Genomic DNA, 27,971 nt, shown 5'->3' with positions numbered 1-27,971 from the left:
CACTGTGGCCCCGGGTGGACACTGTCATTCATTGCACCACGCACAGAGTTGCCGCCCCTCATTAAGTCAGCACAGTTGTAATCATGCTTAGTCATTTGGGAGCCTTAGGGGAACTGGTTCTGGTTATGGGGCCCCTCAATGTTTGAACGGGAAGCAGTTTGTTAGTATTTTCAGCCTCGCTTTTACATTTGGAAATAGCTCTTGGAATGGATTCGGCGCACGATCCCCTGGCTGGAGAACAGGACACCCGAGAAGACCATGCAGGCCATGCAGAAGAAGCTGGAGGACTTCCGGGATTACCGGCGTAAGCACAAGCCCCCCAAGGTGCAGGAGAAGTGCCAGCTGGAGATCAACTTCAACACACTGCAGACCAAGCTTCGGATCAGCAACCGGCCAGCTTTCATGCCCTCCGAGGGCAAGATGGTGTCGGTGAGTGGCGACCATGGCTCCCGTCGTCCTTGGTCTGCTGAGGACGCCTTTGTCTCCTGAGTGTGTCTGTTAGTGAATACAGTGATGAATGACCCTGACACCACTCCATTTTTGTGGGTTGAGTGATAGGGGGCTGGACCCAGGACTTTGCACACACTAGGCAGGTGTACTACTGCTCAGCTACCTCCCCAGCCCTTTTATAGTTTTTCCTTTGAGAAATGGCCTTACTAAGTTGCTAGCGGACCTTGAATTCAGTAAGTAGGACTCAAACTTGCATTCCTCCTACCTGGACCTCTGGGTATCTGGTATTATCAGTGTGGGCCACCATGCTTGGCTTCATGACTGATCCTCTGCCCCCTTCCATTATGCAGCTCTTGGTGTGATATGTCATGAGATTATGCCATGCATTTCAGCAAAGACTCTGCAAAAGGCCACTTCCTTTCCTGGCAGACTTGTGACCTTAACCTTGCCAAGCCTCCTCTATAATGTATAACATCTAGATCTTCCCTGTGCACTCACCTTCCTGCTGTTACCCACTGCCTTTCCCATCCTGAAGGATGTGGTCCAGTCACATCGGGAGAAGCCTGCATGGCTGATGAGAGCAGCTGTGCTTATCTAAAAGGCCACTACAGTGATTTAGATATTTGGAAACCACACTGGTGGGATGTTAGTTGTGCAGAAGGGGAAGAGAAGGCGAAAGCTGAGGACATCCACTGCGAGACTCACGCTGGAGGAACAATGGGAGCCCTAAAACCCACATGACATACCTGTGACCTCAAATGTTTTCTGTTCCTCAGGATATTGCCGGTGCCTGGCAGAGGTTGGAGCAGGCTGAGAAGGGCTATGAGGAGTGGCTGTTGAACGAGATTCGGAGACTGGAGCGCTTGGAGCACCTGGCTGAGAAGTTCAGGCAGAAGGCCTCCACACACGAGACATGGGCTTATGGTAAGGGCATGAGAATCCAGTTCAGAGTTTACAGCATCTGGTTTGTGGGCCAGTGAGATGGCTCAGTGGAGAAAGATGCTTTTTTGCCAGGCTTGACACCCTGAGTTCGAACCACTGCTGCAAGTTGTCCTCCATCTGAGTTGTGCTAGGGTTGATGGTGTGCATCCCTGTAGTTCCAGCACTCAAGAGGCTGAGTCAGGAGGATTGTCAGGAGTTCCAGCTCAGCCTGGACTACATATTGAGTTCCAAGCTAGACAGGGCTATAGAATAAGGTCTTGATTCAAAACAACACCCAAGGGTTTAGAGAGATGATGCAGCAATTACAGGTGTGCTATGTCCTTGCAGGGGACTAGAGTTCTGTCTCCTGCACCCACATCAGGTAGCTCATAAACATTGCAACTCCAGCTCTAGAGGATCTGGTGCCCTTTTCTGGCATCCACGGGCACCTGCAGTTATGTGCACACACATACCCATAGGCATACATGCATCTGTACACATAATTAAAAAATAAAAATAAATCTTAAAAAATAAAACAAAGAGGCGATAACTGAAACTTTCCCCCAGAAGGCTTCTGTAAAGTGTCAGTGAGTCCCTATGATAAAACATTTCAGTCAGAATCTCACACATCCTAGCTGAGATGTTCTCATCATTTGAAATGTAGATTTGCTTTTCATTTCCAGCTTTACAGAATTAAATTGTTATAGGCCACTTGCCAGAGAGAAAATGCAGATCTGGATACCCAGTCACAGCAGTATTTAGATTTAAGAAGTACTATAGAGAAATCTGGGAATGTGGCTTATTGGTGGGGTGCTGCTTTAGCATATTCCAGCAAAGCCCTGAGTCGATCACCAGTACTACCTAAATTGGGCGTGGGGGTGGTACATGTCTATAATCCCAGCACCAGGGATGTAGAGGCAAAAGGATCAGAAGTTGGGGGTCATCCTTGTATAAATATTGAGATCAAGGCCAGCCTGCACTACAAGTCCTTTGCACAAACAATAAAGGAAAACTTATGGGGGAACTAGTGGAGGTTCCAATAGGGAAATCCTCTTTTCTCAGTCTCCTGAGTTCTAGGATTACAGGTGTGACCCACCATGCTCGGCTAACACAAGGGTTTTATTCAGCCATCCCGTGTGGCTCATGGACAGAAATAATTTCCGACTTCACTGAGTGTTGTGGGGAACGTAGACAGTTGTGACTTAGAATTATGCAGAATTACTTTGTAACATGCATGCTTTGCCCACCACACCGTTCTTGCTGGGCACCTCCTCTGTGGGCATCTGGAGGGCTCGGGTGTTGCTTATGGGCTGGTCCCTCTCCTTCCTTGAAATCCCAATGCTCTTTGAGCATGTTCTGGTGTGGGGAAGCTGCTCTGTGATTTTGAGTCTTCATGCTCATTTAATTGATTCATTTATTTAGGCAATACCAGGACATGAACTAGGGGTCTTTGCACATCCTAGGCAGACTCTCTACCACTGAGCGGCAGTCCTCTGATTCCTTTTTCTGTGAGACAAATTTTCAGAGTTGTGCATAGTGGCCTTGAACCTTCAGTCCTGCTGCCTCAGCCTCCTGAGTATCTGGCATAACAGTCATGGCCTCGTGCTTCTTGCTGTCCCCTCTGCAGGCAAAGAACAGATCTTGCTGCAGAAGGATTATGAGTCTGCATCCCTGACAGAAGTGCGGGCCCTACTTCGGAAGCATGAGGCCTTCGAGAGTGACCTGGCTGCACACCAGGACCGTGTGGAACAGATTGCTGCCATTGCCCAGGAGCTCAAGTGTGTGCTGGTACCCTGGGTGAAGACCCTAGTAGGCTATGGGCATTCTGCGGGGTCTCCAGGGAGCAGAGTTCAAAGGGTCAGGCTGGATCCTGCAGGGATGATGATTTTGGTGCCTAGAAATGTCAAAAGCAGGTTCAGCCCTGCTGTGTGCCGGGGTCCTCGGATTCTCCCATCTGTCACACCTGACCCTACATAAGCTATCCTGCTTCCAAGGAAATGAGATGCCTGTGCAGAGGCCAAGGCCTTGAAGTCTGGCTAAGGCTGGGGCAGGAGGCAGGACCCATGGCTCACACAGAGAGAAAGGCCACAGAGAAGTCCCTGCCTGAGCCCTGAAGGAGCAGACTGCCTCGCCTCTCTGAGTTTTGATGAATGAACAGATGTCATGGTATTGAGGCTAATCATCGTGCAGATGTTTTCTGCCTCTTCTTTACACTTGTGATTCCTGGGATGTGTAGTGGGAGGGGGGCAGAAGAGGGTGTCAGATCCCCTGGGACTGTGCTTCCAGATGGCTGTGAGACTCTGGGTTCTGGGAAGTGAACCTATGTCCTCTGCAAGAGAAATCAGTGCCCTCAAGTGCTGAGCCAGTTCTCTGGCTCCATGTCTGCAGAATTTTTATTGCTCATCACTTATCAATAATTACTAAGTAATTAAATGTACTTCAATACCTTAGTCCCTGGTTCCTCACTTTTGAGGGGTATGAACCCCTTAATTAACAGGTAGGGCTTCATAACACACCACTTCTCAGTTTGGCCCTTATGAATCCTTCATCTTTTCAGCCTCACATTATATCCGTACCTTCCACCGTGGTTTTATGCCTCTTGAATGTTAGATATTTGCTAATTAACAGCCGTAGCCACTCACCAATAAAATGAGGTCTTGAGAAAGACTCAAGTTATTTAGTGTACTGTGATGGCTCCCATGGCAAATAATTTGGAGCAGTCTTAAGTGTTGCCCATAAACTTTAAGCAATAACTTTATATTATTATCTGGTATTCCTGGCATCTTTGGTGCTGTTTGCTCCACACTACTGAGGCACAGTTGCACATAAAATTTAGTTGTGTTCATCTGACTGTTAATAACATTCTTTTCCTTCCTGCCCATCCTAAAAATAAGTCAGAGTTTTTATGCAGTTCTCAAAAGGACATTAAAATAGTCGTGCAATCCCTAACTCCCCAAATGTAGGTGTACCAGGGACCATTGTATAAGAATTAGGGGAAATAGGGAAAACCTAAAAATAACTTCAGAGTGGTGTGTCCTAAGCACACCACTTAGCACAAAGTTCTTGCATTATTTACTCATTTTTGAGTAAATGCATGTCTCTGTGTAGTCCTGTCTGTCCTTGGCACTCTTTATGTACAGCAGGCTGGCCTTGGAACTCACAGAGATCCCCCTGCCTCTGTCATGTATGCTGAGATACCTTTTCAAAATAATGACTTAAAAAATAATAGTCTGGGGGGCTGGAGAGATAGCTCAGAGGTTAAGAGCACTGACTGCTCTTCCAAAGGTCATGAGTTCAGTTCCCAGGAACCACATGGTGGCTCACAACCATCTATAACGAAATCTAGTGCTCTCTTCTGGCCTGCAGGCAGAATGCCGTATACATTATAAATAAATAAATCTTTAAAAAACAATAATAATAGTCTGGGGATGGGAGGATGCACATATGCACACCATCGTGTGTGTGCAGATCAGAGGGCAGCTCTCAGGTGCTGGTTCTTGCCTCCTGCCTTGCTGAGTCAGGCTCTCCTTGCTTCTGCTGCTGTACTGTGTACTTCTGTCTTCTGGGTTTGGCTTCTGCCTCAGCCTCCCATCATGCCATGAGTTCTGGAAAGTCAGGGCAGGAACTTAAACAGGTGAGGAGCCTGGAGACAGGAGCTGATGGAGAGGCCATGAAGGAATGCTTCTTACTGCCTTGTTCCTCATGGCTTGTCCAGTTTGTTTTCTTTCTTTTTAAAATTTTTTATTAGATTTATCATTTGTTTTATGTGTGAATGGTGTGTGTGTGTGTGTGTGTGTGTGTGTGTGTGTGTGTGTGTGTGTGTGTGTGTGTGTGTGTGTTGTGTACTACTTGCATGCTTGGTGATCCTGAGGATTAGGAGAGGGCATTTGACCCCCTGGAAACTGGAGTTAAAAATGGCTATAAACCATTTTTGTTGACACATCCCTTTAATCTCAGAACTCAAGAGGCAGAAGCAGGCCCATCTCTGAGTTTGAGGCTAGCCTAGTCTACAGAATGAATTCCAGGACAGCCATCACTTCACAGACACACACAAAACCCGGTCTCAAAAAAACCAAAACAAACCAAAACAAAAACAACAACAACAAAGAAAAAACAAAAAAGAAGAAAGAAAGGAAATAAATGCCCTATTGGCTTGCCCTCAGGCAGTCTCATAGAGCCATTTATTCAGCTGAGGTTGTTCCTACCTCTTAGATGACTCTGGCTTGCGCCAAGTATCCAGAGTAGAACAGAGATGAGTATGGCCTTCCAGCTCCCCCACCCCACTCTGTGACCCACTTATGCCACCGAGCTCAACCTTCTTCAGATTCATGGAAACATGCAGAAATGTCTGGAAAAGCCTTCTTTCTTTCATGTTTTCACTTTAAAGGCTGACTGCCTCTCTATTTTGTATCAGTGTTCTACAGCTGCTCAGGGACAGTTGTCGGGTTTGGTTTTTAGTTTATAATCAAAGTAGACATCATGAGAATCTTAGTCAAGCGCGGCAGTGGTGGTGCACACCTTTAACCACAGCACTCGGGAAGCAGAGGAAGGTGTATCACTGGGAGTTCGAGACCAGCCTGGTCTACAAAGTGAGTCCAGGCTAGCCAAGCTACACAGAGAAACCCTGTGTCAAACAAAACAAAACAAAACAAAACAAACAAATAAACAAAAAATCTTAGTCAACCTTGGTTACATGAAATGTGTGTGTTTGTAGAGAGTTGGTGGTTGCTCTTAAGAACTGGACAAGCTTTTAATTAGGTGACAGGGTGTGTCTGTCCCTATCGGAATGTTCTGGAAGAACACTCAGATAACAAGATGTATTTCTTCTGCTCAGCAACAGAAACAGTAAAGTCAATACACACGAGTGAGGATATGAAAAAAGAAAACGCAGTGGGGCTGTGAGATAGTGGGTAAAAGTGCTTGTTGCTGATCCCGACCGCCTGAGGTCAATCCCCAGGACCCACAAGACGCAAGGACAGAACTGACACTTGCAAGTTGTCCTCTGACCTCTATGCACTTGCTGTGGCCTGTGTGCGCGCACACATACCTAACCCTAACCCTGAGCAGTAAACAACTACTGCCTTAATTCAAGGTTGAATAAGCAGAGAGACAAACCAAAGCCTCTAGGAAGTGGTTTTCAGAGGAGGAGGGCGCTTCTGGAAAGTTCTCTCATCTCAGGCTGTTTTGTCCTGTTTTTGTTTGTTTGCTTGCTTTTTGATCTCAGGCTGGTTTTTTTTTTTTTTAATTCGGGACTCAGGTATTTATCCAGGAGATGAGGTTAACTTTTATTAGAACACTTTGTTTTGTTCTTTCTTCTACACTGGAGGCATCCAACAGTCCAGAGAGTCTTTGTCCCTAAGTGGAAGAGCTCTATCCTGCCTAGTTTTAAAAGTCTATGTGCTGGGTCACACAGCCCCTCCTGGACTGGTCACTCAGTAGGCAGCAAGCAGTGTGCCCGTCTAGCCAAGGACACAGAACTCTGCAAATGGACACCTCCTTCCCTATGACTCATGTTAATGCTCCAGCTGCCATGGCTGCACCTGGTTTCTGGACTGACTTGTGTCACATAGTTGGCTTCTGGTGTAGTTTCCATATAAAAGACATGGTCTCAGGAGGCTTCAGAGGACACAGGAGGAGAAAGCTAGCCAGAGGCATTAAAAAGACAGTACTGTCTTTTTTGAAAACTGTTGACTAACATGACTTTTATTAATTCTTATAATTTTCCCAAGTGATAATACTTCCAACAGGAACAATTCAGAAAAACCTAAAACGCCCTACCACTTTCCTATTACATTTGTATTTGTATGTGTGTATGTGGGGTGGGGTTCGGGCATTCATGGGAGTGGTGCAGAGGTCAGAGGTCATTCTCAGATGTTTTCACCAGTCACTTTCCACATTTTTTAAAAGACAGAATTTCCTAATGGGCAAGGGCTTGCAAGAGTCACTATGCTGGCTGCCTAGTGAGCCCAGGGAGCATCTTGTCTGGGTCAAGTAGTAATTACAGTAGCACATTTGTGGAGGTCAGAGAACAGCATTAGGGATTGAACTCAGGCTGTCAAACTTGGTGGCAGGTCCTTTAGTGGTCGAGCTAGCTCACTAGCCTCCCTACCAGTTTTTTATTAAGTCTTTATAAATAAAAAAGGCTGAGGGTGGGGCAGATAATGGGAGAGGATTGTTGGTGAAACACTTGCGGTGTAAGCTAAGGACATAAGTTTGATCCCCCAGAACCCATGTTCAAAACCCTGACACGGGGCCCGGGAGCAGATGACTCAGTGGCTAAGAGTGCTTGATGACCTACATACCTTGCAGAGGACACAAGTTCAAGTCCCAGCATCCATGTCAGGCAGCTCACAATTGCCAGCTCCAGGGGATCAATCTTCACACACATATACAGACACACAGACACACACACACACACACAATTTTTTTAAATGAACATGATGGTATGTTCTTTTAATTTCCCTTTGGTGGACACAGAATCAGGTTGATTCCTAGAGCTCACTTGCCAGTCAGCCTAGCTGATGAATGCACAGCCCTGGCCAATGGAAGGCACTGTCTAAAAAAAAAAAAAGGGAGTTGTTAAATAATGACTAGCAAAAATACTCAGTTTACTTCTGGTCCCCAAGTGTATGTTCAGACATGTGAGTGTACATTCCTTCACACATACATTTGTATACATGTGTATACTTATGTACAGACACACACACACAGACACACACACACAGACACACACACACACACACACACACCTCTGTTTATTTCTAGCTTGTATCCATTTTCCTCACACCTTCTAGGAGAACTAATCTTTATTTCTTGCTTTCCCTAGTGAACTGGACTATCATGATGCCGTGAACGTCAATGATCGGTGCCAGAAAATCTGTGACCAGTGGGATAGATTGGGGACGCTCACCCAGAAGAGGAGGGAGGCCTTGGAGGTGAAAAGTTTGAAGCTCATTTGACCTGAACACTCCTACTAGATGCTTCATAAATAATGGTGTTAATGGTGTTTCTCCATGGCCTCATGTGGAGACAACCAAACATTATCTAGTAAATGGAGCCCCAAGAAGAGTGTGAAAGTGGGAGCCGGAGGACCAAGGGAGACTGGTAGCTTTGCACTCTATTGTGTCAAATCACCATCAACACATACTTTTCAATTTTAAAATGACTGGGGGATCATAGTCTAAGCCCTGTTTGTTAAGTAGCAACCACTGTAATCTCAAAGTCCTTTTGAAATACTTAAAAGTTATGCATTATCTTAAATTTGTGTGCATGAACATTTTGCCTGCATGTATACCTGTGTACCACTGTGTGCCTGGCACCTTTGGAGACCAGAGGAAGGTATCATACCTCCTGGAAGTGGAGTTACAGATGGTTGTGAGCCATCATGTGGTTGCTGGGAATCGAGCTCAAGTCCTCTGGAAGAACATTATGACTCAGAGTGTCAGGCTCAGCCTGGGATGTGTGCCTGGAAACATAAGGAAGGGAAAAAAGACTAGAAAATAAATGAGAGAATGTAGATTGGTTGGTAAAATGCCCGCCTTGTACACACAAGGGCCTGGGTTCACTTCCTAGCACCCCAAAAAACTGTGATGTGGCCATCAATGACTGATCAAACTCGGGAGACAGAGGTAGAAGGATCAGATATTCAAGGTTATCCTTAGCTATATAGAAAGTTCAATGGACATGGTAGTGCACACCTTTAATCTCAGCACTTGGGAGACAGAGGCAGGAGGGCTTTGTGAGTTCCAGGGAGCCTGGTCTACATGGTGAGTTCCAGGACAGCCAGAGCTGTCACACACACACACACACACACACACACACACACACACACACACACACACACACACACGAAAGAGAGAGAGAGAGAGAGAGAGAGAGAGAGAGAGAGAGAGAGAGAGAGAGAGAGAGAGTTAAAGAAAGAAAGAAAAAGAAAGAAGGAAGAAGAGAAAAGGGAAGGAAATCTAAGTAAGCCTGGGATACATATGACTTTGTCTCAATAAATAAATAAAAATTACCCCTTTAGCTGAAAGAAGTTGTTTATCTGTGTGAATTTTCAAGGAGGGTGCTTCAGATACTTTAAATGTGAGGTGGCTCTGGGTTGTATTAAGTGCCTTTTTAATTCAGAAGGCCTATAGGGAAGGATCTCAGTGTAGGAGCTCTTACCTTGCACAACTGAGGTCATGGGTCCCAACCCAAGCACAAAGCTAAAGGAACACAGAAGACCTCTCAGAGACCAGCAGGGTGTACCATCCCCTCCAGCAGCAGCTAGTATAAATGACAGGACATACTGTACTGATCTGGATACATATTTGTATGTGTTTGCACATCTCAGGACTTTGAAAAGGTTGTTTAATCCTAGATAACACTTGCTTCTACTCAATCTTCAGAGAACAGAGAAGTTGCTAGAAACAATTGACCAATTGCATCTGGAGTTTGCCAAGAGAGCTGCACCCTTCAACAACTGGATGGAGGGTGCCATGGAGGACCTGCAGGACATGTTCATTGTCCACAGCATTGAGGAGATCCAGGTGAGGAGACCCAAACTTGTACTCTTTCTATTAGTCTGTGTTTGTTGTATGAAGTGATGCGTCTTGTTCAACTATATTCTGTACTGAAGTGTTTACTCTGCATTACCCTCTCCTGTCCCCACTTATACCAATTTCCTTCCTTTTCCCAAATAGACCCTCTTCTGTTTTTGTGTCATGTACATGTGTATATGTGTAGAACACCTATGGTTCTGGGCTGGTAAGATGGCTCAGCTGGTAAAGGCACTTGGCCCCACATCCTGATGACCTGAGTTCAATCACCAGAATTCACGTGGTAGAAGGAGAGAACTGACTCCCACAAGTTGTCCTCTGACCCCAACACATATTCTATGTCATGCATGAACCCACTTCCTCACCACAACATCCACACATCTACACACACACACACACACACACACACACACACACACACACACACACACGTAAAATAAATCTTAATAAAAGGAAAATAAGATTCTAGACTGAGGAAGACACTTGATGTTGAATTATTGTCCATGTGTACACGAATATGCATGTAACTCAGACAACCACACCCACACAAGAGAACCTCCAAAATAGCATCCTCAATAAGACTTGTCAATAAGTTATTGTCAAGTACTCAGGACCCAGTTTACTCATAACCCTTTAATGCCCAATTTGAGATATAATAGGATATAAAGAAAACATACATTTATAATTTTCCAGTAAAATTGATAAGTCAGGAGGGCTGGCTTTAGTCTACAAAAAGTGTTGCCTTGTGGGTACAAAGTCATGAGTTCAATCCCCAGAATCTATTTAAAAACAAAATAACAAATTGGGCATGATGGCAAATGCTTGATATCCCAGTGCTAGGACTAGCTGGTCAGCCCAACCAGCCTAATCAGAGAGCTGCCAGGCCAATGAGAGTCTAGAAAAACAAGGTGGTCCTCTGGCCTCTAGATACATATACATACATGTGAGCATACATGCAAAATTTACACTAAAGTCTGCATGTGGTGGTACATGTTTGTGATCCCAGAAGCTGGGAGTGGAGAAGGAGAATCAGGAGTTCAGGCCATACATGATTACATAGCAAGTTCAAGGCCGGTCTGGCTACTTGAGACCTGGCCTAAAAATAAATAGGTACACAGCTGACACTCCTGTCAGACTGATTCCCTGCACTGTTCCCTGGCATAGAGTCTGATCACTGCACATGAGCAGTTCAAGGCCACGCTGCCCGAGGCTGATGGGGAGCGGCAGTCCATCCTGGCCATTCAGAACGAGGTGGAGAAGGTCATCCAGAGCTACAGCATCCGGATCAGCTCCAGCAACCCATACAGCACTGTCACCATGGATGAGCTGCGCAACAAGTGGGAGAAGGTGGGCAGCTGGGGGCTGGGGGCGGGGCTGCAAGATGAACAGCCATGGCATGGATATGGGTTGAGGGGGACAAGATGAGCAGCCATGGGGTGGGTATGGCTTGAGGGGGACAAGGTGAGCAGCCATGGGGTGGGTATGGGATGAGGGAAGGGTCACGTGGGCAGCTGTCAATCCACTGTGGGATGTGGAGAAGGGTTGAGGGGAGAAGGAAGACCTTAGGATACCACATTCAGCATCACCCTCAGACTTTCCTTCCTTCCAGGTTTTATAGATGAATTGAGTTGTCATGGTGATTTGGCAACTTCTGTGATTGCTGAGGAGAAATAAGAGAAGTTATTTTCCTTAAAGAAAACATTAGATATTTTGGCAAAATAAATATTGGTTATGATATTAATACTGTCAGGGAAGCATTTTAAAACTCTAGCCTGAGATGCCTCAGTGGGTGAAGGCTCTTCCTGTGCAAGCCTGGGGATCCAAGTCCAATCCCCAGAACACACATAGAGGCAGAAGGAGAGAACCACGAACAGAGTTGTCCTCTAACTTGCACGTGCATGCTACACACACACACACACACACACACACACACACACACACACATACACACACACACACACACAGGGGTAGAGGTGGAGAGAGATAAAAACAAAATAAACTTTAGAAATCCAGGCCTGGTGGTGCAGGTGTATAATCCTGTTTGGAAGGCTGAGGCAGGAGATCAAATTTTCAAGGTCTGGACAACCTGGACAACTGATCAAGTTCAAGGCTAACCTAGGCCTTGACTCAAAGTATAAAGTGAAAGGAAAAGGTTGAGGTGGCCTGATAGGTAGGCCCTAGGTTTAACTCCACTACCAAATAAACTCAGGAGATAGTAAAGTATGTGTTCTGCCTCTTTATGAACAGACACAGTTCAAAGCAGATCTAAGAGCAACCCCATGACCTTGACGTCAATATGAGTGTGTGTAGTAATCTCCAGTAGTTGCAGTGGCTCTACTGGTGTGGCAACACTGGTGGCTGTTGTGACAGTCATAGGTTCTACTGAATCCTGTGTGTATCTGATGCTCATATCATAGATGAAGGAAATGCCAACTTTCTGTCAGGGAGCATGAAAATAAAGATGTCAGTCTTCCCCACCTTCAAGTTCATGATCTACACTGTGGTCCCAGACCCCATGGGCTTGGTTCTACAGGGAGAGAACAACTGATGGAGGACTGGCTCTTAGATAGACTCTTTTTTAAAAATATAGTTTATTAATTGATTCATATTATATCTCAGTTGTTATCCCATCTCTTGTATCCTCCCATTCCTCCCTCCCTCCCATTTTCCCCTTACTCCCCTCCCCTATGACTGTGACTGAGGGGGGCCTCCTCCACCTGTATATGCTCATAGGGTATCAAGTCTCTTCTTGGTAGCCTGCTATCCTTCCTCTGAGTGCCACCAGGCCTCCCCATCCAGGGGACGTGGTCAAATATGGGGCACCAGAGTTCGTGTGAAAGTCAGAGCCCACTCTCCACTCAACTGTCCACTGGGTAGATCTGGGTAGGGGTTTGAAGTTTACTGCATGTATTATCCTTGGCTGGTGCCATAGTTTGAGCAGGACCCCAGGAAAGTAGGACAGAGGGGAAGACTTCCTACTGGGACTCTAGGTGAGAGAATCAAGGGAGAATGGGGAAATAGAAGGACCCAGAGGGTCCTAGAAACCTACAAGGAGATCCTTATGACAGGAGGATTTGGATAGACTCCTACAAGCCCTCAACTAAGCTATCCTTTCAGCAGTCTCTTGGTGTTACAAGGTGACAGTCAGAACTAGTCCCTTGAGCAGGGACTCCCTTTTTTCTGTTTTCCCAAACTTCTTTCCTTTTTTTCCCCACTTGCTGCTCCCTCCCTCTCCAAACCCCAGTGGCCTCATATCTGATGATCAGCCCATGGTCATTCCTGTGAGACCAGAGCTGCCCTCTCACCCCGCTGTCCTTGGGTTCTGACAGGTGAAGCAGCTGGTGCCCATCCGGGATCAGTCCCTGCAGGAGGAGCTGGCTCGCCAACATGCTAATGAACGCCTGAGGCGCCAGTTTGCTGCCCAGGCCAATGCCATTGGGCCCTGGATCCAGAACAAAATGGAGGTAGGTGGCACCCTTCCTGAGACCTTCCGGAGCCTGAAATCGAAATCGGTACCAGGCTTCAGAATAGCACATCCCTGCCTTGGTTTCTGCCTGCCCTACCCACTCCATTGTCTGTGACCTTTATCTCTCTTTGCCAAGGGCAGCTAGAGAGGTTGGAATGTAGGGAGAGGCACATTCCTGCTGCCATCTCTTGTCAGTGACAAAGATCTTTTTCAGATTTGGTCTCATCAAGAGCTAGATTTTCAAGCCATCCATCCCTAGCGAGGGCAGGTGAAGGTTCACACATACTTTGTCTTTCTTTCTTTCTTTCTTTCTTTCTTTCTTTCTTTCTTTATTTCACAGGGTTTCTTTGTGTAATATTGGCTGTCCTGGACTTGTTTTGTAGACCAGGCTGGCCTCAAACTCACAGAGATCCTCCTGCCTCTGCCTCCTGAGTGCTATGATTAAAGACGTGCTCCACCACACCCAGCTCTACTTTGTGTTTCTAGAACCTTCAAGGAACAATGGTGTTGGGATGGTGCCAAATATCTGGCTTAATTTTATTGCTTTTCAACAATAGCCAGGAGACATTTTCTGTCTCCCCTTTGGGATAAAATGTTAACTTTATCTCAGAGGTAGAAACACCTAATGTTATAAGAAGTTCTCCCCATTGGTCTGATATTTGTCTGGCAGCTCTACCAGCGTCTGTCAGTCCCCATGCCCACAACAGCAGATCAGGGTGGCTGTGCTCAGGACACGTCTCTATCCTTCAACAATGTCAGCAGGACTCTTTCTTACTCTTGCTTTGGATGAAGGGTTGGTTTTTTCCTCCTCATTCCCTAGACAAACATGAACCTGACATTGTTTCATCCTGTGATCTTGTCACCAGTCTGTCTGGACATCCAGTGCCTTGGGCTCCCTGATGTAGATGTGGCCATTGGCACAGAGCCAGAGGCCCACTCTCTGTCAGTCTCCTTGCTCCCTGTCTGCCTCCAAGTCTCCCCTCCCCCGACTGCTCTCCACTGGCCTCCCTGGGAGATTGCCCCCCTCACCGAGTGCCCCTCATGCCCCGCTTGCCTCCCACACATAGGAGATCGCTCGAAGCTCCATCCAGATCACAGGGGCCCTGGAGGACCAGATGAACCAGCTGAAGCAGTACGAGCACAACATCATCAACTACAAGAACAACATCGACAAGCTGGAGGGCGACCACCAGCTCATCCAGGAAGCCCTGGTCTTCGACAACAAGCACACTAACTACACCATGGAGGTACGGAGGGCAGACGGGCAGGCTGCTCGTGCCACTGACCTCAACACCTGCCCCGGTTGTTTCCTTATGCACATCCTCCCTCTCTGTTTCTGGTAGATTCTGTTCGTGTGAACACTAGGGATAGTTTAGTCTTTCTACTTATTGTGTGTGGAAAATCACTGTGAACTGTTACAAGCGTCACACAACAGTTAATTGTCAACGTTATTATTCTTGTCACAGTAAAGTCATTACACTTCTTTGGATAGGAACTTAAATTGTCCTCATTTCTTCCCACTGGCTTTTGGCTGGGTGTTGTTGTTGTTGCTTCTATTGATGATCTCATGTGCCCCAAACTCTCCTGGAACTGAGTGTATAACTAAGAATGACCTTCTGATCCCCCTAAGTATTATGATTACAGGCTTTAGCCACCATGCCCATTTTTTATTAGTTATTTTAAAAATCAGTATATAAAGTCAAGACTATCCACATTTCTGTCAGTTTGGTTCAGTTTGATCTCCCTATGAGCTACTGGGTATAACCCAGCACCCATCCAGCTATTCGGTAAATGGGAAGTTGTGTAGCTTTTTGCCTAGTATGTGCAAGGCCCTAGGTATAAGCCCTCATTCCAATTATATGTAATATAAATAAATAACTAATGTATTAATAATACAAAGTTCCCCTTTGTAGATTGTTATTTGTAGAACTCCAGCCTCACTTTTCAATACTTCCTATACTTACAACGGTGGAAACTTCTTTTTAAAGTAGGAACGCGAGGCTGGTGAGATGGCTCAGTGGATAAAGGCACTTGCCATGAAGCCTAACAATCTGAGTTGAGGTTCAGGAACTCATGTAAAGGTACAAGGAGAGAACCGATTCCAAAATTTTCCCATCATCTCTGCACATGCACCCTCCACCCACACTGATAATCCTTAATAAAACAGAATAAGTTTTATTGGTATAGGAAACCTATACCAAGCCCCACTTATTCTGCTTATTTGCATCACCCTCCTTTTGTGACAATGGTGCACTAAAACCTCCTTGACCTAGCTGACTGTCTGCTCTTCTCCTCCGTAGCATATCCGGGTCGGATGGGAGTTGCTGCTAACTACTATTGCTAGAACCATCAACGAGGTGGAGACCCAGATCCTGACAAGAGATGCGAAGGGCATCACCCAGGAGCAGATGAATGAGTTCAGAGCCTCCTTCAACCACTTCGACAGGGTACTGCTCTCTCTCTACTTGTCTGAAAGGCAGTTATATCTGGAGTAGCACACACACCGTCACTCTGAGTCCTTTAAGGCGCATGTGGCCATGCTGGCTTTGAGGTCGCTATGTGACTAAGGATGACCTTGAACTCCTGGCCCTCCTGCCCCCACTCCTCCAGTGCTGAGATGACGGCAGGTGCATACCATCCTGCTCTGCTAGTCACTTCAGGTCTTGCTGCTCCCAATAGTCCGCAAGGAAATGGTTGAGTGTTGGTGATGCCAGTCCCACAGTTGAGTGCTGCCAAGGGGACTAGCTGTCAAACAAGCAGTGGTGAGTCCTGATGTCACGTCAAGTGGTGTTGCATCAAGGCTTTTGCTTTGTTTCCTGGGGTTGGATATTTAGCTCAGTGGTCAAGTATGTACTTAGCAAGAACAAGGTCCTGGATTGGGTCCTCAGCTTAAGAGAAAGATGAGGAAAAAAGACAAAAATCTACCTAAAAAGGTGGAAAGAAACAAATGAATGAATAAAAACAATGTAGCTTGCTTTGTTTCCTGAAAATCCTTTAACTAGTACTCTGTAGTTAATATCAATACTTAGCTGTCTTGCCAGGTGTGATGGTGCACTCCTTTAATCCCAGCACTTGGCTGGCAGAACCAGGCGGATCTTTGTGAGTTCAAGGCCAGCCTGGTCTACAAAGTGAGTTCAGGACAGCCAGGGCTACACAGAGAATCCCTCTCTTGAAAAACCTAAAAGAGGAAGAGAAAAGCTTATCTGTCTTTAGTGAAAGCATCTGCTTGGGCTGGAGAGCTGGCTCTTTGGTAAAGAGGACTGGTGTTCTTGCAGAGGACCTGGGTTTAGCTCCTAGCACCCACACAGTGGCTCACAACCACCGGTTACTCAGACTTCTGACCTTCAAAGTCCCATGCATGCATGTACATGGAGGCATATAAAGTTAAACATTAAGTAAATAAATACATCTAGAATATTTTTAAATATAGAAAAGGCTTATTTACATTAATCATTGGGAACAAAGAAAGTTTTCTTGGGGTCTGTTGGGGGTGAGATCAGATGTTTAGATTTGTTTGTGTTCTCACTAGACAGCAAGATGGGTCTGGGTGTGGTCGCGCATGCCTTTAGTCTTGGCATGCAGGGAGTAGAGGCAGGAAGATCCTGTGAGTTTGAGCCAACTCTGAGTTGCAACATAGCAAGTTAAGGCCAGGCAGGGACACATAGTGACACCCTGTCTCAAGAAGTAAAAAAGAAAAAAAAAAAAGAAGAAGAAGAAGAAGAAGAAATAAATATAGTCAGGTGGAATAGAAGGGCCAAAAAGGATGTGGCTGGAGAAATTCCTCCAGTGGACATCTGAGTTTCTGACTGTCTGAGAGCACAGGAGTGGTATGGCCAGAGCTGTGTTTCCAAGAATCTCATTAGGATGCCAGATGGGGGTGGGGGTGTTAGAGTAAAGAGTGTGAGCAGCAGGCCAGACATGGTTCCTGGAGAAATGAAGGAAGTAGATTAGGAAGGAACTTTGGGTTCAGGGACAGGAGAGATAAGAATAGGGCATAGTGGCTCATGCCTTTAATCTCAGCACTTAGGAGGCAGAGGCAGGTGGATCTTCATGAGTTTGAGGCCAGCCTGGTCTACAAAGCAAGTCCAGGACAGCCAGGGCTACACAGAAAACCCCTCTCCCCTCCCCTTCCAAAACAAGAACAAAGAAAGAGAGGGTAGCTCTGAGATGGAGCAGGAGTCTGCAGAGCTTAATGACAACATCTGAGGGCTGCATGTGAGGCAAAAGTGGTAAGTGGCACAGTGATTCCAAACTCTGAGGGCAAAAGAGAAGAGGTGCTCCTGCGCCATTGCATTAAAGCTAGTCCCCCTACCCTGGCAGTAGGAGGCCAGTTTAGCGAAGCCAGGGAGTCTGCACATAAGGCTCTCTCCAGTGAACGACCATCTGAGAGGAAGAGAGAAGGCTTCCAGCCTACAGAGTTACTGCTCTAAAGCAGGTGACACCAAGAGCCAGAGCAGGCAGGGGAGCAATTGTGGAGAGCCACAGATAGCAGCGCCCCCTGCTGCTTCCCCGGCGCAATGTGCCCCTTATGCGCATGCGCAGTGCGCCTGTGAGCAAGCCCCTTATGCGCATGCCTGAAGGCATAGCGTGAGGTGGCGTGATTCGAACAAGGCATAATATGAGGTGGCATGATCCGAATGCACCAACCAAGAGCGACAACGTGGCAGTCTCTGATAGGACCAAGCACACTATAAAGGTTCTGTGGTAGCTTTTCCCGGGGTCACTCCGGTAGTCCAGGATCCTTAGTAAACTGTGGCAAGAAGAGTTCCCGGTGTTGGTGTCTTTCCTGCTGGTGGGGGGCGGCATCGACAAGCAATAAGACCGAGCTCAGGACTGCAGAGTGGCTGACACTGGGGAGGGCTAGACCCACAGGCCTGAGAGCAAAGACACAGGTTCCATTCACAAAAGACAGAACCAGCTTTCTAAACCGGCCATTTCCTGGATGAACAAAATCAAATGAATTGCCAATAAAGTCATATTGGTGTTTGAATGTTGGCTGTCCCTCCTAAACCCCGAGACACAAACTCAGGGACTCTTTCCATCCCAGCCACCATTTTGGATCAGTTACCCTGCTTCTACAGAGCTGAGATCCCTGCCCCGTTGGGTTTGGGAGCTTGCCACACAGAGGAGGCCACTATGTCTGGCCCCAGGTTCTATTCCCAGCATTGCATCTGGGCAGTAGGTTCCAAGACTGATTGAGCCATAAGTTTCTAGCTTCAGCTCTAGAAATGTTTGCAGTATGTGCTGTTATAAGTAGGTGGCTGGAGTGAACTCCTGGCTGGCTCCTGGCTGGCTCCTTTTGCTGCCTTTTTTTTTCTTTTTTTTTTTCTTTTTTTTTTTCTTTTGGTTTTTCGAGACAGGGTTTCTCTGTGTAACCTTGACTGTCCTGGATTCACTTTGTAGACCAGGCTGGCCTCGAACTCACAGCGATCCACCTGCCTCTGCCTCCCGAGTGCTGGGAATAAAGGCGTTCGCCACCACGCCCGGCTTGCTGCCTTTAATGTGGGTTCCCTTTTCATTTTCAGTCTTTGTAGCCTTTGCCTCTTTTTCCTTTCCTTCCTTTTATTTTAGTTTGCAGTGCTGAGGATCAAACCTAGGGCCACATGCGTGTTAGGCAAGTTCTCTCCCACTGAGTTACAGCCCAGTCCTCTCTTCCCTGTTAAAGAGATTATTTTCTAACATTATTGTACTGGTGGCTTTGCCCTCCTACAAGGCAGATGTGACCTCTGATCTTGACTGGGCTGCAGTTCACCCTTTCCCTACCACTTTGCTCTTTGTGCTCAGGGCCAAGCAGAGCTGGTCTTCTCACCTCTAACTTCTGTCTCTCTGCCTCTGTCTCTCTTGTCTCTCTGTGTCTGTCTCCCTGTTCTTTGTATTTTCACAGAGGAAGAATGGCCTGATGGATCATGAGGATTTCAGAGCCTGCCTCATTTCCATGGGCTATGACCTGGTAAGACACACACTGAAATTCTCCGTATCACGCCTAGACTCTGGGAAATGATATGATAATTTTCCAGTAGGTTCATTTTCATGTCACAGGGCAATGTTTTTTGAAAATCTTCTTATTACTACATAAAAATAATGCCACAGATTTAAAAGTACACTTTATTCAGTACCCAGCAAGGTTCATTATGTGAAAGCACCGAGGACATGGGATTTCCTGGTGATTTTTAAAAGCTTTATTGATACAACTCACACACTTCTATGAAACCACTTAAAGTGTGCACTTCAATGGCTTCTAGTTTCCTGAATTTTAAAGTGTGTTTTCCTTTAATATTTTAGCAGATGGAAGAGAGATTTTAAGGACAGGGCATGATAGTGCAAGCTGTTAATGCCTCTTAGGAAGCAAAGGCAGGCAGATCTCTGTAAGTTCCTGGTCAGACAGGACTGTATGGGGGAGGTCTCTGTCTCAAGAAAGAGAGGGAGATAGAAGATAGGGGAGGGACAGATTATGGTAATACATTCTATGAGCTTTGCATCAGCCTTTGAAAAGTTACATGTTTATGTGTTTTTGAAACAGTATCTTGTTAGGTAGCCCAAGGTGGCCTTGAACTTGCTGAGATCCTCCTGCCTCTGCCTGTAACCTGGGGATTAGAGCCTCACCAGTATAAGAATAAATTAAATATATAAATTGATAAAACAAACCAGAAAAGTAGGTGGGTGACATATGCCTGTAATCCCAGCACTTGTGGTATCTTGTGTAGCCAGGTGAGGCTACCCTGGAACTCACTGTGTACTCTAGGCTGGCCTCAAACTTGCCATTCTTCTGCCTCACCTTCTTGAGCACCAGAATTACAGGTATGCACCTCGCTTCTACATAAAGCACTGGTTTTGTTTGTTTTTGCATTGCTGGGGACATGCTAGTCAAATGCGCTAATACTGAGCATACCCCTCGTCTTTAATGAGTATTTTAAACGTGACCTGCTTTGATTCCTCTGGTAATTTAACCTAAAACAGGGGCCATCTTCCACCCCTGGCTGAGTTACTCTTCCTCATTATGTACTGTATGTGACACAGTAGGTACAAACCCAGAGGGCAACACGGGCTACAGAAAGGACTGCCTTCGGACACACAGGGGCTTGTGGCTTGATGCTACAACATTTAAAACCGACGAAAATGGACCCAAGTCACCCACAAGGGGAGCCCTTCCCAGAGTGAAGAGAACCCTGTGGAGGATCCTTTAAGTTTTCTAAGCCTGAAGCACTCTGTCTCTGTACCCCTTTGCCTCAGGGTGAAGCTGAGTTTGCCCGCATTATGACCCTGGTTGACCCCAACGGACAGGGCACTGTCACCTTCCAGTCCTTCATTGACTTCATGACTAGAGAGACTGCAGACACTGACACCGCAGAGCAGGTCATCGCCTCCTTCCGGATCCTGGCTTCTGATAAGGTCTGCTTGAATAGGGTTTCTTCTGTTTTAAAACATTTGCTTGTTTGTTTTAAATTTATCTTTGGCTATCTGGGGGCAGTGAACACACATGCACGTGGGCCTTGACATATTTGGAGGCCAGAGGACAGATGTCAGGCTTGCCCTCACCTCTTGTTCCCTGCTGTGCATGCAAGGCTAGCTTGCCTGCAGGCTTTCAGGGATTCTCCTGTCCACCTCCCATCTCACCACAGGAGTGCTGTGATTACAGATGCATACTGCTATGTCTGGACTTTAAAAAAATGATTTGTCTATTGTGTGTGGTCAGTTCTCTCCTTCCCCCTTTACGTGGGTTCCAGGGACAAGCAGCATTCTCCAGGCTTGTGCAGCCTGTATCTGCAGAGCCAATCCACCAGCTGGATGGTTTTAATATGAATTAAGCAGGGCCTTATAGAGGAGATAGAAACTCAAGGAAAGAGTAAAGCTCATCCCAGAACATGGGTGAGGGCTTCTTGAGGAAAGTTCCTGTATGTACATGTTTATAACGCTCTGTCTTCCAATGTCAATCTTACCCTTTCTTTAAGAGAAGTTTTTTTCCCCTGCAGCAACATATTTTCATATTTTTAATAACAAGCACATGAAAGACTCTCCATGTTCTAAAAACACTAGCTATGTTAAATTAAAACAACTCCCTCCTGTGTTCTTCCCAGTTTATGACCTAAACCAACTTGACCTACAATGTGGGAAATTTAAGTTGGAATGGTTATCACTCACATTTGGCCCAGTGTGAGTGATATTGGCAATAATTTCCCATCTCCTTTTATGAAGCATACTGAATTTCCTGCTGGTGACCTCGTAGACCCACTCTATATGGACCCAGATTTTGTTCACTAATGGTACAGTGGGTAGTTGGCTCCCTGCATGTAAGCCTTGCCAATGCAAGAAATGAGTGAATATTAAAGTGGCTTATGTTCTAGTGTTCACTGCATTTAATTTGCTCCCTTTGTGTGTGTTTTTTCCAGCCCTACATCCTGGCAGAGGAGCTTCGTCGAGAGCTGCCCCCGGATCAGGCCCAGTACTGCATCAAGAGAATGCCCCCTTACTCGGGCCCAGGCAGTGTTCCTGGGGCCCTGGATTACACTGCCTTCTCCTCTGCCCTCTATGGGGAAAGCGACCTCTGATGCTGTTTCTGTACTGCCTAACCCTATCAGAACGCAATAAAGGCTGAAGTATAGGTTGTTTCCTGGAAACTTTGATAAACTTTATTAAGAGGTGTGATGATCTGGATGTGGTAACACACGCCTTTACTCCTTGCACTTGGGAGGCGGAGGCAGGTAGATCTCTGTGATTTTGAGGACAGGTCTGGTCTATGTATTGACTTCCAGGCTAGCCAGGGATAGATACATAGTGATACTCTGTCTCAAAAAAACAAATAAACAACAACAAAAGAGATATTGGAGTGAGGGAGGCCTAAGAAGAAAGTGCTTGCCATGAAAGCATCAAGACTTGATTTTGATCCTCTGAACCCACGTTACAAACAAACAAACAAACAAACACGTCAGGGGCTTGTAAGATGGCCCAGCAGGTAAAGTCTAACACCCTGAGTTTGATCCCCGGATCCCACATAGTGGAAGAAAAGAACCCCGAGTTTTCTTCTGGCTTCCACATGCACATGCGCACGCGCTCCTGTACAGATCTGATCTCACACATGCTCAGAGGGTGCTCCTTGCAACTCATTCTTTCTGAACCTCTGTCAGGCAGGAGCAGTTTCAATGTGCATGATGTATTGGTATTTTTCCCGTGAGTTTTTTCTGAACTTTAAGCTAAATGAAATGGAAGAGCAGGTATGTTAGTTTGTTTTGTTTGTTTGTTTGTTTGTTTGTTTGTTTTAAATTAAGTGAGCCAGATCCTTAAAATACTATGAAAACAGGTGACCTAGAGACAGAAGTGAGTGAAAGTGTGGAAACCAAAAGATTCAGGATTCATGACTGGGGAAGCAATCACAAATTGGTACCCTGAAGGTCTGGTGAAGGTTCAATGTTTAAAATACATTTTCCTGCCTTTTGTGTTTATGCAGTTATCTTTGGGAGGACATGTTTGGGATTCCAGCACAGTTTTTCATTGTTTATCCAAAGATCAGCTGGAATTAAATATAAGTGATGTCACCAGTGGAATTAAGCCTGCCAGTGTGAAAAACAGATTGCTCAAAAGATGTCTAACATTTAAAGCATTTTTTTTTCTTAAGGGAGCATGTCTCTGAGTAGTCCAGGCTGGCTTCAAAATGACGTCTTTCTGCTTCACCTTCCTATTATGGGTATAAGTCAGTATGGCCTCCTTTTAATAAATTGAAACAAAACTTTGTGTTCTTTTTGAGAGTCTCATATAGCCCAAATTGACCTTGAACTTAATATATTGCCAAGGTGACCTTGAACTCCTGATCTTCCTGCCTCCATTTCCAAAATGCTGGGATAATAGTGTATTCCCCCAGTCAGGCTCATTAAAATCTGAAAATTATTTTATTTATTTTATTATTACATTGTAATGTATTGTGTATGTGTATGGCCATGTGATGGCACGAGTGTGGAAGTCAGAGGACAGCATCTGGGGGTTGGTTCTCTCCTTCTACCCTGTGAGTCCCAGAGATCGAGTCTGGCTATCATATCAGGCTTGGTGGCAGGCACCTTCACCTCCTGAGCCATCCTGTTGTCCTTCATTAACATTTTTGGATAATTAACTTGTATTATGTTTAATTATGTAAGTGCGTATTTTGTGTGGGTATGTGTGTGTGAGTGCAGGTGCATGTGAGGGTCAGGGGTATTGGGTCTTCTGGATGTGGAGTTACAGGCAGTTTTGGGGACACCAAACACAGGTGCTGGAACTGAACTCAGGTCTTCCTGAAGAGCAGTAAGTCTTTTTAACTGCTGAGCCATCTCTTCCTCCCTGTCTCATTAGTGTCTTTGAAATAGAGTTTTCAGTCATCTCTTCCTGTGTGGGATTGGACAGCCTGATTTTGGGGATCATCCTTGTGGCTTGGAGTAACAAGGAAGTAAGTAATGGAGGCGGCGTCAAGAAGGAAAATGAGGTCTCTTGGTTCTAGATGCCCATGTTTTCCCCCTAGAGCTTTTGTAGACGTTGCAGAGAGACGGCCGTGTCTAAGTTCTCTGTTCTTAGGCAAGGAGCTGAGGAGGGCCTTTCCCAGTGAGACAAGAAGGCTGCAGTCTAGGGCTTCTGGTGGAACTCTCTCCTGCCTTAGCATGGAGAAGGGTGCCATTCGCAGTTGCAAGAGGTAAGGCCCCTTTGAATGCTTTTGCTGCATTCCTCCTGGGAGTCAATAGTACTAGAGGTCAGGACTTCACCTCTGGGGTGGGGTGGTGATCCATAGTGTGGCTCTGTATGGGTCAAGCCCCACTCCATCAAGGATACAGGACATCATCTGTGCTCCCCACTTGGTGTCTTGTTGTGGACAGTGTGCATTAAGTTTCCATTACTGTTGTCCAAAGCTATATGCTGACACTCCCCCCAACCCCCTCGAGTTACCATCATGCTGACAGCTTGTAGCAAACAAAGTGGGAACTCCTGTTAAAAGTCCTTAATGATCAGGAAGTGAGCTATAAAGAAACAAAAACAATTGCTAATTACAACTAAAGTGTGAACAGAGAGGGAACAATGTGTCTACCAACTGTGTCTGTTTCCTTTGCTTTCATAATTTTCACAGACAGTGGGAAACTTGTTCTTTTTCATTCACCAGTGTTTGCTGAATATCTTACTGACCTTTCACCTTGACTGTTGTATCTGAAACAGGTGCTATGCTCCAACTGGAAACGTGAAGGAGAATCCAGGAAGTCATTCCTCTTAACTAAGAACTTGTATTTTTAGGTGCCCAGGGGCAACTCATCTCTCTAAAAATATTTAACCCCTCTACAATATTTTAGCAAGAGATTGGATCAGTATTATCCAATGATACGAGGAAGGGAAATAAGCCATGAAAAACAATAAAATATTCATATTGTCATTCTATAAGTTGTTTTTATTTCTGACCCTGAGTTATCAACTAAGTTGTCAAAGGAAAAAAATGTGGTTTTTTAAATCATTTATCATATTTATTATATGATCTATCATATCATAAAGGATACACAGGCATTTTGATTAGCTGTAAGCAAACCTCATACATAAAAGCATTTATTTGGTGTGTATTTGCCTCCCTTAAAGAGTCAGAGACTGCGGACTGGAGAGGTGGCTCAGTGGTTAAGAGCACTGACTACTCTTCCAAAGGACCTGGGTTAAATTCCCAGCACCCACATGGCAGCTCACAACTATCTAAAATGAGATCTGGTGCTCTCTTCTGGGATGCAGGTACACATGCAGGCAGAACACTGTATACATAATAAATAAATAAATCTTTAAAAATAAAACAAATCCAATCAAATAAACTTAGGTGCAATTTGTCTTGACCTCTGTACTACCCCACCCCACCCCCCATCCCAAGATGTGGGAGGTGTGTGGTAAGAGGAGAAAAGAGGGAATTAGAAACAAGGACCCAGGGTTGCACTTGCCCAGCAGGCAAGGAGGCCCTGGTTTAATTAATTCATGGCTCTGCATAAAACTAGTCCAGAAAGTAGAACGCTAAGCTTAAGGCTATCCTCTGCTACATAAAGTTCAAGGCCAGCCTGGGTTACCATGAGATCCTTTCTGCTTATCTTTAAGACAAAACAGTGACTATGGTACGGTGTAACATGTAGCCCTAGGAGGAGGGTGAATATCAGACAAATGGGGCTGGTAGACTTGTTCTCGAAACTAGTGGGGCAGTGCCTAACAGCGCGTAGCTGTTGCTATAAAGTAAGATGGCTCTTTTATGCTATAGTTAGTCAGATAACATCTTTTAGGGCTTCAGGCTTTCTCCTTTCTATTTTAGAAAAATAAGAGTAATTTCTTCTTTGACTATAGTTATTGTTGTCAGCAGAAAGCTTCTGAAAATTTAGAGTAGATTGAATAGTGAAAATGAAAGACAGTGGTTGAATATTTGCACCTGGCCCTGCCCCCTTCTCCACTTTTCTCTGTGATTAAACACCAAGTTCTAGGTCCCATACTTCCTTAACCTGTGGCTTAGAAATATTTCTGCTTCTCTCCCCTATGTGTTGGTATTACAACCAAATTTTAACATCCCAAAGACCCTTAGGCACTAATGTCCAGCTCCTTGTTGCTGTTCCTCTCTGCTTTGTTTCCTGTCATAGTGCCAAGTCTTAAGTTGCTCTGAAGGAAGAACTAAGATTCTTTAACTTCGAGGTTGAGCCTGAAAGCTGGATGTGTCCTGAGCTGTGGCTAGAGCTCACAGGTGGAATGCTTGCCTAGCAAGCTTCAGTCCCAAGAGTCAGTCCTTCCAGCAGGTGGGCCAGGAGAGCCTGTGTGACCTCAGATCTTGATTGGCTCCCTTTGGGGAAGGAGACTTGCAGGCCAGCAAAACCTTTGTGTGAGAAAGTTTCAACTACAGCTTCTAGTGCTTTCTTGGTTTCTTCCTTAGCTAATGAATGATTAATGGAAGAATGAATAAATGACCGGTCAATTGCTAACACCTCAGTTCTCCTCTGGCTTTTAAAAATTAGTGAGAGAATATATATATTTCAAAAATGAGATAATATGTAAATAGGTGGCTATAAAACATAGCAAATCAGTTCAAACTAGAGATTAGAGGCCCCCAAATGAAAGAAGTATCTTGCAAGGGACTTGTGGGGGCAAATCCTTAAAATAGCCAAAAGGAGAAACCGCTGAGAAAGCATTGAAGTAGTTTGCTTATAGTGCAGAAAATAAAAGTATTTTTAAAATTATACTCCATTTAGTCCTGTGCAAAGGGAGGTCCTATTGCAGAGTCATGTTAGAGCCATTCTCTCTCTAGAGGGGTTGTGTTCCTGACACTGCAGCTTGTCACTTACACTCCCATAATAGAAACTAACAGTCTTATGTCTTCATCTTTAAGTTGCTTGGTTTCCATTTGTTGGTTTTAGTCCTGGGGATGCTGGGATTCTGCTGTAAGGTTTTGTACCTGCTGGGCAGGTGATTTACCCTGAGCTATATCTGTCTTACACAGCTCTCAGGGCCACCTCACTTATGTTCCTTTCAGCTTCTAATGGGTGCTACAACCAGTTAGTCCTACATGTATTTATTTATCTCTCAGAATGTTTGCTGTGTTAAAAAATGTTCAAGTCAGGAAAAAGAAACAATCAAACACCACCAACAAGAACCACAATAAAAATACCCCCAAGATACTTAGGATCCACTTAAACTGGAGGAAATACAATGTGGTCTCCTTAGTGTTTATTCACCAGAACAGTACTTGGGACCCTTTTTCTGTATAGCACACATGTACTTGTAAACAGATACTACACATGAAACAATTTCTGATTGTGTACTGGGGGTTACTATGACACACCATAGTCTTTATTCACTCTAAAAGATGTGTCAAAGAATCTGTGCTTCTTAGAATCAGAGTAGTCATCACTTCTCTACTTTTTGGCTAAAATCAAGTATAGAATCAGCTCTAGTTAGTTGTAAAACATACAGAATATTCTAGACCTAGTGAACTGAACATAGATACTTTTTTGCGGGGTGCTTCTGTACAGAAGAGTAAAGCTTCAGTGAATGCCCACACTATGCTAAGGGAAAGGATAACCATCAAGAAGATTTAATTTTGACATTTACTTATTCCTTTGTATGTGATGGGGATGGGGGTGGGTTGTTCAGGTGTCCTGGTTTGCATATGTTGGTCAGAGTCTCAAGAGATCTGTTCTTTCATCCCACCATGGGGATATGGAGATTGAACTCAGGTCATCAGGCATACACAGTAAGCTCTTTTGCCTAGTGAGCCTTCTCAATGGCCCATGGGATTTGCATTAAGAAAAGGTTCTGATAGTAATTAGGAATGCTGGACTCTAATGTTAATTAGACTTAGTATAAAGGAACCTTCTACCAGAAAAATCATGGGCCTCTTTTGATAAATTATATATTATTTAAGGATAATAAACATATGGATGATGTAGAATTGCATGTTGTTGTTTGTTTTGAGAAAGAGTCTCAGGTAGCCAAGGCTGGCCCCTGAACTCACTATATGGCCAAGAATAGCCTTGAAGTCCTGGTCCTCCTCCTTCTGACAGTGCTGGGGTTACAGGCATGCGCACCATGCCTGGCTAGCAACAAACTTTTAAGGATCTAAGTTGCGGAGTTTTGTCTTCAGCTCCCAC

General features: G+C 45.2%; 1 protein-coding gene across 1 annotated transcript in view; it reads left to right on the top strand.

Annotated features, from left to right (window-relative positions):
- The window catches only part of LOC311598029 (alpha-actinin-2), a 67,642-nt gene extending 42,883 nt beyond the window's left edge, over nucleotides 1-24,759 (top strand). The window contains exons 10-21 of the mRNA XM_084782768.1: nucleotides 199-429; nucleotides 1,227-1,374; nucleotides 2,999-3,149; nucleotides 8,198-8,306; nucleotides 9,759-9,899; nucleotides 11,073-11,255; nucleotides 13,238-13,372; nucleotides 14,442-14,621; nucleotides 15,675-15,821; nucleotides 19,259-19,324; nucleotides 20,605-20,763; nucleotides 21,762-24,759. Coding sequence (XP_084638894.1) covers nucleotides 199-429; nucleotides 1,227-1,374; nucleotides 2,999-3,149; nucleotides 8,198-8,306; nucleotides 9,759-9,899; nucleotides 11,073-11,255; nucleotides 13,238-13,372; nucleotides 14,442-14,621; nucleotides 15,675-15,821; nucleotides 19,259-19,324; nucleotides 20,605-20,763; nucleotides 21,762-21,920 — 1,809 coding nt within the window. The 3' untranslated portion in view covers nucleotides 21,921-24,759. The remainder of the gene's footprint in view (nucleotides 1-198; nucleotides 430-1,226; nucleotides 1,375-2,998; nucleotides 3,150-8,197; nucleotides 8,307-9,758; nucleotides 9,900-11,072; nucleotides 11,256-13,237; nucleotides 13,373-14,441; nucleotides 14,622-15,674; nucleotides 15,822-19,258; nucleotides 19,325-20,604; nucleotides 20,764-21,761) is intronic.
- Nucleotides 24,760-27,971: the final 3,212 nt, after the last annotated feature.

Source organism: Acomys minous (assembly GCF_964271855.1).
Source record: "Acomys minous genome assembly, chromosome: 5".
Taxonomy (NCBI): domain Eukaryota; kingdom Metazoa; phylum Chordata; class Mammalia; order Rodentia; family Muridae; genus Acomys; species Acomys minous.
This window is presented reverse-complemented; position numbering and strand designations above follow the sequence as displayed.